We start from the raw sequence: 12261 nt of genomic DNA, 5'->3' as shown, positions 1-12261 counted from the left end.
ATCATTTTAGGGTGCAGATTAAGTCCAGCATATAAATGTCCTATACAAACATTTAATTGTCTTTGTATCTTGAAGAATTAGTTATTTTTTAAAATCCTTTAGCTCCTAGAGAAGCCATCAGTGAACTACTTTTCCTTTTTTTCTAATTAATCATCACCAAGGCCCTGGAAAAGATATTTATTTGCTTCTCTGCTTTTCAGTCCAGATCCAACTTCAAAGCTGGCCTAGCTCTGAGTTGGGTGTTGGACTAAATGACCTTGAGAATTCTGTTTCAGCCTAAATTATTCATATTACTTTGAAATATTTGGGTTGCTCTTCATGGTCAGTTTTAAAAAGGCAGACATCAGAAAGAAAACAAAATGTTTAATGCGGTGAATCACAGTCTTGTAAATGAAAACAGAGATTTCACAGTGATATTGAAACATTAAAATGCACATTTATTTTTACAGACGTGGACATGAAAGCAAAGAAACTGCATGGCTAGAGGGAACTCCACTTTAACCACCTTTGGAAGTCCCTATACAAATTCAGCATATCCATTCCCTTTTCTTTGAACTTCTTCTACAGTATCTCTACTAATACATTATTTATTTCATGATATTTGGAGTGAAAAAACTCATTATATTTGCTATTGAATCTTCTGGAAAATTAGAGCATTAAGACTATCTGGCAAGAGATTTTGTAGCAGTAGAACACCTAGCTCAGTATTATTTTGTATCATTGTCAGTATTGTCAGTGCTAGTACAGACTCAGATCAGAACTATTAAAGTATAAGAAATATTTGTAGAGGTAAAGCATGAGAAGCCATTTAAGCCCCATTTTGAAAGTCTGCATGATGCTCAGGTAGGTATCTGTCTTTGGAAAAAGGAGGGAAGTTCTATTTTCTTTCTATGGAGTTGAGTTGTGCTCGACATAGTATTTGGTTTCTCTTTACAACCTTCACTGTTGTTAGACAAGGTTAATGCTATTCTGTCTTTTTCTCCTCATGCCTCCATGTGTGAGCAGTCCACTCAGACTGTGAAGGTTGTGGTGCTCATGTTGTCTAATTCTGTGCTTGTACAAAGGCTGATCAATATGGTTGGGCTGGACTTCAAGTTCTGTTGAAATAACATAACTGTTAGTTTTGAGCCTATGAATTGGAGACAATTAATTGGTTTTTAAAAATTTGTGGTAATACAGCCATATGAGCAACAACTGTTAAAGAAGTTAACTTTGAAAATCTATTCTCTCCAACATGCATATGTTTGTTATCTGTGAGTTTGTACCTATGTATTTATTTATGTATTTCAATCTGGCAGCCAACTGAAACTACAAAGTCTGCTTCCCATCCTATCACTGGAGAAATTCAGGTAAATATATAATTTTTGCTGTTTATAATATTGTTGCTACTGGCTGCATTTTTCTGATTAATAAGTGAGGAGAACAATCTCCATCAGCTGATTTCTTATTCAACTCCAAACCCTTGAAATCTTACTAATTTAAGTCAGATTTTTGCCTCTGTCTTTAATGTTGCCTTGTGAAATACAAGCAGAAGAACTGAAAATGCTACTGTTCCCAAACATAGATAAAAATGTAGTGAAATTAATTCTGATTTTTAAACTTTGGACTCTTATTGTGGTTTACTTAGGAAATTCTCAGACCCTACATTTAAGCAAAGACTGCTGTGGCTTTAGTGCAGTGTATTTCTTTCCTTGCAGTGCCAAGTTTGTGCTTAACTCTTTTGTGAAGGAACTGGGAGCAGCAAAATAAATGAAGCCCAGTTTCCTATAGATTTCAGTCTTTTTTTTCCCTTAATTAATCTGTCTCTCCTATCTAGTACTAAAGTACTTTCTATAGAATTATAACCTCCTTTCTGATCTTAGGCTCCAGGTAGTCAGAATGTCTGTAATTGCTATTCAGTAAGGGGATAATTGCTTAGCGTAATATGAAGAGTTCAGATTTCATCTGCTTGATGGGAATAGATCTATATGGGTTTTCCTTTTAAAAAACAAACCAACAAGCAAGCAAACAAAAAAACCCAAAACAAAATGAAACACAAACGACAAACAAACAAACAAACAAGAAACCCACAAACAATACTGGCAGTCTCTGAAAGCAAAATTTCTTTCAAGATGTAACATAGTCATCTAGCATCTTATTCTAGTCAGGAGAGAGAGAAAGAACTTCCTAAAATGCATTCATTTCCAGACGAAGTAAAGACCTAAAACTCACTTTGCTAAAAGTATTTTTGAGAAGTATTGAATCATTTTGGAAGGAAAAACAATATATAATCTTACTGTGTTTTAATGCATTCTCTAGCTTCAAATCAACTATGACAAACACCTTGGCAACCTTATCATTCACATCCTTCAGGCAAGAAACCTTGCTCCCAGAGACAACAATGGCTATTCTGACCCCTTTGTTAAAGTTTATCTTCTTCCAGGGAGAGGGTAAGTGTAGGAAAAATTTTATTGTGAACTGTCTTTGAATTTGAGCTTGTAAACAGAACTGGGAGTTTTTGCTATAGAAAATCTGGGTGCAACACCGGGAAAAATGCTGGCTCTTTAACAGAAAGTCAGATCCTATTCCTAAGAGAATGTTCATGCTTTGCTAATGACCTCAGGGACTCCACAATCACTCCTGTAGTTTTAAATTTTTTTTTTTCATGTTTCCATTTAAAAATTCTAATACATGCAAAAATATGATTAAAAGAATAACAAATTCTACTGAAATGTACCAAATATATGTAATACTTTCTGTAGTATAGAAAGGTACATGTTGAGGTTAAAATTGAATTGATGCTTCAGCCCAAGACAGTTTGGAATTCGGACAGATTTGTAAACACACAGAAGTACAGCATATGAGAGAAACTTAAGATTGCAATATAATATTATGGGCAAAAAATACTAAACAGAGAACATTCATTCCATGTGATTTTTCTATGACTTTTAAAAAAAAATCTAAGATCTGACTTTAGAAATACTGATGATTTTGTATCCAAAGACTACACAAATCATAATCATTTTGTCACAGATCATCACTTTTTTTAGACTCCAATTACAAATAGCTCGTTAGTGCTTCCTTTGAAAGAAATGTTTCTCTATCAGCAATATTAGACTTTTAATGTCCTAAAGTTGCAGAATGTCATATGTATACATAAGTACACATGGTCATAATAAACATGCTAACTTGAGTGACAACATCTCAGGCTAAGCTGATGGACCAGACCTTGGAGCGCTAAGACAAATTCCTGCAAACTTTTCTGCTTGTGTAATCACAGTCATCCTTGAAGACTATTAGGCTAGAACTATGCAACTAAAAATCAATATTCCTGCTCTATTAAAGTAACAGTAAAGCTCACAGTTCAGCATTTGATGTATGGGCAAGCACTGCTAAACGCATGTGAATTGTGCTACAAAAGCCATGTGCATTCTTTTGTAGCTCACTGATTCCAGCTCTACAGCATTCAATATTGTTCAGTAGCACTGGGCCCAAAACTATTACTCAGTATAATGGGAACAGGTCCTAAATCTTGAAGGGCTTTTCAATACACCTAAGAGTCTTTCAAGATCCTTGTCAAATCAATCTTACTGGGAATTCTGGAGGTACATTCACTGATGCAGAAATAAGGTTTGAACTAGAGATGTTCACCCTGCAGAGTTCTAAGCCAGGTCCAATATAGGTTTAAACTTGCAGAATTTGGTTTTATGTTTTGTTTGGGTTCAGCATTCTAAATCACAGCAATGTCACAATTTTGCATTTATCTTGGGGATTTAGGCAATAATGAACTGTTTCTCAAAAGTGCTAAACTTGTTTCCGAAAGCAGGAACTTGAATTGCTACTGATTATCTTTTATCTGCAGTTCAGTCCATTCTAGACTTCTTATTCTTTCTAAAGTCTCTTTCTTTTGATTCTGCTACTAGAAACTGCCCATTATTCATGTTTTCTTTCATCTCTGTTCTTTATTTCCCTCACATTGCTTCCTCTGTGTTCCTAACTCTGCAAATGCTGGGTATACAGACAAGTCATGGTTGTCCAAAATGCAAGGTATAGTGTACTGTCTTCCAACTTTATTCTTTCATTTTTGTACGCATGCTTGATATTATGATAAGCCTGTGCACTGAACTGTGGATTTCCCTTGAGTTTTGATGACATGTGATTGCAGCATGGTTTTGCTATTTATTCTCTTTTGAATCCCATTGCTAAGTCAAAAGGAACTGGAAAGAAGTAATTAAAGTTCCTTGATGGAGTGATATTCTAAGACCAAAATCTGCTGACAACCAAAATTTCTTTTGAAGCCTGGAAGAATTTAATTCACAGTTAATTCATTCTCACACACCAAAAAGATGCTAAATAGTTAACTGGGAACTTGTATCTAGATTTTGAATGGTGTCACCACCAAGAGAAATGGTCACTGTTTGGAAGTTAAGTGGAAGGTTTTTTTTTTCCTACACCTTGCACGGTGTATGGGCATTAAAGTCAGGTATAATTCTAGATAATGACCAGCTGGCTGTAATCTGCTTGGCAACCTAAATTGCTACTTCTGAGAAATAAAATTGAATTTTTAGCTATTGAAATTACTAATGCTTCATTTATCTTGGAGTTGGAAACATAAAACAAATCTCTGTTCTCAAGATATGATAATATCAGGCCAAGCTAAGTACATAATGATAGTAATTCAAACTTAATTCTGAACTTATTTAAAAGTAGAAACCTGACCAAACAAATCAATATATTAATCTTCTCTATCATCAGCATGTTTTTACTTTAATAAAATTATTTAATGGATTTCTTTAAGTGCTACATTTTATATGCGGTTACTTAACTTTTTAATCGTATTATGTACTAAAAGGCTATAATTAGGGGAGCACAGAAAAACAGTAGAAGAGCAATGCAGTTTGTATCTTTTCACACAGCATATTCTGAATTTCATGTGCAAATTATTTCATACTAGGTACAGATTGGTTTAATGAATGCATTTTATTAAAGCATTGCCATTTGTTAACCACAGGTCTGCGGGTAGGTGCTTAATTATGAACTTAGGTATTTGCCAGATCCTTCTCTTCAAAGGTCTCAAAACCCTCAAATGTCATCCAGCTTTGTCTAAGTCTCTACCTACTTAGAAATGGTCGAGGTCTTTTGCTTCCCTCTGCTCCAGACCCAGACCATAGGTTACATGAATGTAGGCTAATGCCACCTTTGCTAGTTTAGATCCAGATACTCTATGGACTTCACTGGAAATACTCCAGAATTACCATGTTAACAACACATTTGCCTTTCATCTGAAACTCAACACTGCATCAGTTACCTCCTCATGTACTTCTGAAAATAATCAGAAACTTTGAAAAGCTGATGCAGTTGTAATATTTCAAAAGGAAACACATGAAGGGAAAGGGAATTTCTTGGTGTAATTTATTGCTGAGTGCACAAAGGTTCCTTTCCTACTTTCTTCAAGATAGAAGTACATCAGTTCCTTAAAAACAATAAATCATACAACATTTAGATAGGACCAAGTGGTATAATACTATCCTGTGTTAAGGTAAGAATTAAATGGGTTACTGTGGATGTAGGAGTCTGAATAAATTAATATTTTATTAGTAGTTGATCAGTATAGACATTCATTTGAGGAGCACCGTGAGATACAGATGCTGCCAGCACAGCTGTCACTTGCCTGTGTCCCATGTCTCAGTATGGGTCAGTTTTATCTTATTGATACCTGGGGATGTTTTCCTCAGATCAGAGAATAAGAAAAGAAAGGTACTGAAGTGCTTAAAAAAACTTAAGTGCATCGCTGAATGGGATTTACTATCAAAATCTATTTTTCCAAAAGGATTAAGGTCTTGTATTTCAGCTTTTCTTCCAAGATATGCAGACAGATACATGCTCTTGGACCACCTAGAGTTAATTTTTTTTTTTTTTTACTGACAAAGGAAAAAATCCCTCCTTTTTTCTTAATTTTTTTTTTAAACAAAAAACAACATACCATTCTATGCTGTGGTAGACAGAACCGGTTGAACTGTAGAGAGCTGCTGCTTTCTTCTCATAAGCAGAGGTGGCCAGATACTTCATTTCACAGTTCTCAATGCCCTTCACATTTTTCAATAAAGTGGAAGACAGTGGATTTTGTGAGAAAAAAACCTAAAAGAAAACCATAGAATAACTAGAGCAAAAAGTAAGAGCAGAAATAATTGCAAGTCCTATTCATTAAAATATATCAGCATAGTAGGCAGCTTGAATAAGCCTATTCCCTTTTGAAGAGTAAGGCCACTACATACTTCAGAATAACAGGCTGGGAGCCCTGCACAGAAGAATGGAGCTCACAGAGGGAAACTGCTGGTGCTGAAGACCCAATGTCAACACATATGTGTCAATGAAAGACATACATCTTTCACCTAATATTAATTCAGACCTGCTCTAATCTGGTACTGTGTGGCACACCATTAGTGACTAGCTGGTTGAATGAGTCCCTGGAGTGTATCTTCTGATTTCCTGTCATATGAAAGGAATTTAGTTCATTAGTTCTGAGACTGTGCCACAGGGTGGACCAAAACATGGTTCAATCAGAGCATCACTCTACTAAAAATTACTGTGGAAGAACAGTAAGACAGTTTAATAGTGAAGATACAGGTCATTCTTTGTCATTTGACCTTAGTGCTGAAGAAAAGTCCTGGACACATTCCTTTTAGTAATAATTACAGCATGTAAGTCCTTTAGTTTATGAGAGGTCTGAACAGAAGACAAAGGCCAGTTAAGTTGCAGAATAGCAAAAAGAGGTTCTTTACCTTATACCTTGGTGGGAATGTGAAGTATTAAAAGCTTCTTACATTCTCCTACCTAGCTCTTTTTGAGTTGTCCATTAACAATTATATTAAATTAAAATTGAAATGGAAGAAAATCTGACATTAAAGCTCACAGAGCTAGATAAATCCATATTCTCTTAAAGGAGAGTGTATTGCATTCTCCATACTCAGGAAATGAAAGTACATTAGAAAGCACTACCAATTCTTTTTTTAAACAGATTATGCAGCCAAACTTTTTATTTTTGGCTATTGATCAAAGCAATCATGAGCTTGATGCACTTTTATGTTTGTTTCCAGTAGAGTTAGAGGTACAGGCAGAGAACAGAATCAATAAGAAATTAGTGCTTCCATCATTAACAGGATATTAGTCTCCCCATGGCATTCATTAACGTTCTTCTGAGATAGGACTCCTGTAATTAGAGACTGCAACCTATAAATATAATGGATTCATGCTACTTTAAAGTGCTAATAGGAGGATGATCTTAGAAAAGAAATCAGTGTTTTATCACTTCAATTTATAAACAGAGCCCAACAATGAGCAAAGCATATGTGCATGCGCCTACTGATACTTTTTCTTGTCACGGTGGTAGGCAGAGCCAGCCTGCAGGAGAGTCAGAAGATGTTCTAAAAGACCATGTCAGGGAAACATACTAATGAAAAAAACCCAAAGGCTTTTACTGTCCTCTTTTAACCCTGGGTTCTTGCAGAAATGCGAGTTGCAGTTCTTTTCTTTTTCTGTTTTTTTGTTTGTGGATAGATTTTTTTGCATTAGAACTGAAAGAAACAAAAGATCACTAATGTAATGTTTCCTTCCTTTGTTCAAATTCAGTGCTGAGTACAAGAGGAGAACTAAGTACGTGCAGAAAAGCTTGAATCCTGAGTGGAACCAGACTGTCATTTATAAAAATATCTCCACGGAGCAGGTGTGTGACTGGTAGCACTGTTCAGTGCAATTTGCTGCTTTATTATTTGTATGGTCTACAGTACTTACTGCAAAGGGAGCAGTGCAGCTGGCAATTCTGTGAAACCCTGAAAAATCTCTTCAGATTTAGGGGAAAGCTGGAACTGTTTCCTTGCTTCTGATAGAGCTTGCTGTATAAATATTCTTTTCTTGTTCCTTCTCCTTTTCTTGTTCCTTCTACTCATAAAAATGGTAATTTGGGGGGATTACACTCCTAATCACATCGTAAGTACAGATGTGACAGTTTAAAAAATTGTAACGGAATACAGAGAGGGAGTAAATTAAGATGTAAGTTTCTGAAGCAGATGCACAAATCACTGTAACTCTTTGTTCCAAAAGCAGTGCACACATGTAACAGCTGTCCTACCATTTTCATATTTAAAATATTTATAAAATGCAGAGATACATTTTTAGATTTAGCAGCACAGTACAGCAATGTGGTGGATCATCTGAAAATTTAGAAGATATTTAATTTCCTTGTTATAAAAAGATTGAACTCACAGGTGGGAAAGTGGTCTGTGGAAGGCTTCTGTTTATTGGCGACTTCCTAACTGACCTAGAGGGTTAATTGAGGAAATATGAAGAAATTGAGTCCTCTGTTTCCTCATCTCCCCTTTTCAAAGGACTTCTTAAAATTTGGAAAAGGAATAATGAGCAAACTACTGGTCAGTCCATTAAATTATGAAGCATACATTATAGAATAAAAGATCTGAGTGCATTCTTAAATCTTTTTGCCTTTCCTAATGGTTTGTTCTGGATAATTTCAACTTTATTTTTCCAGACCATTTAATTTTTCAGTACCTCTTTAAAAAGCTTAAAATAACCAGACTCGTTAGTGAATAGATTACTCAATGCTTTTTACGTATTTCTCCAACATGTCACCACGATGTCAATATTATCTTCCTAACTTAAAAATTTGAATATCAATTCTTCTGGCTCATTGAGAGGAACATATATTAAAATACTCATTTTTGCATGGAGCAAATCCCTTCCTACTGAGCAAATTGCATGGTTGCTCATGCTATCTACACATCTGAACTTAACAGACAGTAGCTCAATTTTACCTCAGAGGTTCCCTGTTGTGTCTATGGTTTGCTGGGTTTCTCCTGCTCTTTTATGTAGCTTTGCATAAATGGTAGCTCATTGACAGCAAAAGCATCAGAACAAAAACAAACCTGTGTTTGTCTGGCTGCAACAGAAAGCCTGGGTCTTCTGTGTTTTGTGGAAAGATTAACCAAATCTTAGCAATATTTCCAAACCTAACTTCCCTTTTAAGAAAGGCCCTTCAGTTTGCATAATTTGCTTTTGGGTTCTGCTGCCTTCGGTTTGCTTAATTTGCTTTGGGGTTCTGCTGTGACATTCCAGGGAGCTGTAATTAAGAGTACCTGGGGTCTGGACATTCAGTGTTTTTTGGTGATTTTGCATTGGATAATGATCCTAGTCTAAGCCTTCTTGGAGAGAGATTTTTATGACAGAAATTCTCCAAATATCTTTCATATCAGTTTTTTTCACCATTCTTTTATAAAACTTGCCTTTAATTCACATATTAAATTCTTTGAACTTTTGCTTTTTATTTGCAAATCTCCTTTTCCCTTCTTCTGAGCCTTATGCAGTTCCTATGCTTATAATTATGTAAGCTTTGAGCACCACATTGTTGAATATTTTGTCATCTTGTCACACAGAAGTGTGTTCAGGGAATAAGTATTTCCTTCCACACCTTTCAGTGATTTGTGTCTCCTGGTATGATACCCATATGAGTGATTCTTCTTGTATAAAAATGCAGTGCTCTGGCTCAGAGAATATACAGCAAGCACATATCTAAACCACCACATAATTCTGTGCTGCTGATGGGTACCCTCTACAGTTTGAAAAACTATGCCCATGCAACAGTTTATACTCATAACCCTCAGAAATGGATATTTCAAAATACATAGGAATAATAGGAGAGGTATAAGTAATAATTGTGGTACACTGGGAATGAGTGTTCTGATCATCAAACAGCAGAACTGCATCATACACCAAGTTACACCCTAACATAAGAATTCCCCTCCAGCAATGCATGTGTTGCTTGCTGACAGCAAATAAATATTTTTAAACATTTCCTAGTATAGTCCTTTTAACATCACTGTCTAGTCACTGTCTAACTTTAGCTGGTTGTACTATTTTTCATTTTCCTTTCCTCTTTCAAAACCTAAACTGAAATTAAAGTGAAAATAATTATGGAAATCGATCACTCTTTGAAATGAAACACATTTTAAGGTTGGAATGATTAGTTTTATCACATGGCAAATTTTACTTTGACAGCTGGAGAAAAAGGAAATTAAACTGAATATTTAATAATTTAAGTTTTTTGTTACATAATGAAGTAGACATAATTACAGTTTGAGAAGAAGGCTGAGTACACACATAGCAAATATTGCATGATAATTGCTAATTCCAATCAAATACGTACTCAGAGCATGAAAGAAAGCATTAGGATGATTTAAGGAGAAGAAGGCAAACAATATAAGTTCTGTTGCAGGTCAGGCCATCAGTATAATATATGACCACACGGTAACATCTGGCTGTGTTTCCCACAATTTCTTATTTGTCAGAAAGCAGATAAAAGTATTTCCTTAAATGATGGATATAATTCATTAAAGCAAATAGCTCTTGCTATAGCTCATGTGCTCAAATTAAAGGTAATATATTTAAAATAAGTAATAGTTTTAAAATCCTAGAATAATGTAAGAGTCGATGCTTCATTTTTCAAAACAAGAAAAGTTTTTATGTGAATCAGCAGGATGTTGATGCCTAAATCTTATTTGATATCTGAGGCAAGAGAAAGGAAATTTCTAAGTGACCTAGCAGAAGTCTTTCCATCCTACTGTGTACTGAAGTATAGCATTGTAGAGTAAAATAAAATGTTCAATTTGAATGTAAACACAAGTAAGTAGAATCTATGACCTGACGTAGCACCTTCGTTTCTACTCATCAAATATCCTGACTGTGTAATTCTGAATTAATTACATGAATTTACTTTAAGCATAGGAAAAAACCTAACTGCATGAAATTGTTTCTTTCTGCCATTCATGAATCATATGAGATTTTCAAGAAATAGGTATTAAATATTTCAAGTAATGCATATTTAGTTACACACACCTGTATTATCTGTAAGAACAACTAGTGATCTCCAGACATTTAAAACAAGAAAGACACTTCTGTCCTCTGGTGTTCGTTTATGTCTTCTAGAGGAGAAAATATTATTTACATTGGCTGTTTATGTGTGTTTCTTTATTTTCCTTTAATGATGGCAGTCCATAGCAGCCTAAAGCTAACTGAATTTCACATGTGGTAATGTGCTTTGAGGTAGGTTTTTCTTCTCTTTTCTCTTTTTTTCTTTTTTTTTTTCTCTATTTTCTTTTCTCTTTTTTCTTTTTTCTTTTTCTTTTTATTTTTTTTCTTTAGGTATGAATGTATTTATTTATCAGATTTAGTCTGAAATTAGTTACCATTTAGTAACACTGTTTTCATGATATGCTTTAAATAGATGAGGTTCACAACATATGTTAGGTCAACTGGACCAAACTGCTTTCCTTCTTTTAGGATAACTTTTCCAGTTTTACTTTTTGTGCATTGCCACTTACACAAGGCCACTGTCAGATTGGATAGTGGGCTTCTGCAACCCATTTCAGTATCACTGTCAATTAAATTCCAGATGGGAATCTGAATTTGCAGCTTCACAATTAAAAAAGTGGATGATGCAAGGCAAAGCCCAACTTTGCTGTGAAGGTATAATGGCTGCTTTTAAAATCACTGGCCATTAAATGCTCTGTACCTTCTTTCTATATGACATAAATATATATCCAGGAGAGCAAATTTTTCTCCTTTTGAAACTCACTTCATGTACTCTGCCAAATAAAACTGGTTTGATGGATTTTCATTTTCATAATATTTTATAACAGCTTTATTAAACTAAGAAGCTTAAAATCAGTATCTCAGAGAAATGTAGAGTACTGCAAGTCTTGAGCACCATTCTATTATCATACTAATGCCAAGGAGCTAGCAAAGGAGGGCTGCAATTGCTTGACAATCATCTCTGTTTTCCCATTTCCACCAAAAATCCTTCAACTCTTTGTTGTTTGGGGTTTTTTTCCTTTTCTGGATAGAGACAGTCTTCTCTCTGTCCTTGCACAGTCATCACTTTAAGTAAAAAGACATGTCCTCCCAAAACCCCCAACAGTGTTGAGGCAATATATTTCTGAAATGCTGAAATTCTGATTATGCCATTCCTCTTTCTTAAAGAGTTAAAATACATATAATTAGTATTGCATCTAGCAGGAAAATGTACCATTCAGGAAACTAAAAATAGCATGGGCCAATGGCTGCTCAACTCAGATTTTTCAATTTTTTCAGATTATTTTTCACATTGCAATTTCAATACCATCTTGGAATGGCAAAGATAAAGGACTTTATTCTGTCAAGGAAATCAACTCTACAATTATTCTGTAAGGGATATTCAAAAGAAAATGTTTTCATTAA

General features: G+C 34.9%; 1 protein-coding gene across 1 annotated transcript in view; it reads left to right on the top strand.

Moving 5' to 3' along the window:
- The window catches only part of PCLO (piccolo presynaptic cytomatrix protein), a 286482-nt gene that overhangs the window by 215561 nt on the left and 58660 nt on the right, over nt 1–12261 (top strand). The window contains exons 14-17 of the mRNA XM_071734051.1: nt 1299–1349; nt 2299–2429; nt 4000–4026; nt 7609–7702. Coding sequence (XP_071590152.1) covers nt 1299–1349; nt 2299–2429; nt 4000–4026; nt 7609–7702 — 303 coding nt within the window. The remainder of the gene's footprint in view (nt 1–1298; nt 1350–2298; nt 2430–3999; nt 4027–7608; nt 7703–12261) is intronic.

This window comes from Heliangelus exortis, chromosome 1, assembly GCF_036169615.1.
Source record: "Heliangelus exortis chromosome 1, bHelExo1.hap1, whole genome shotgun sequence".
NCBI lineage: Eukaryota > Metazoa > Chordata > Aves > Apodiformes > Trochilidae > Heliangelus > Heliangelus exortis.
The sequence above is the reverse complement of the archived record's forward strand: the minus strand, read 5'-3'. Positions and strand labels throughout refer to the sequence as shown.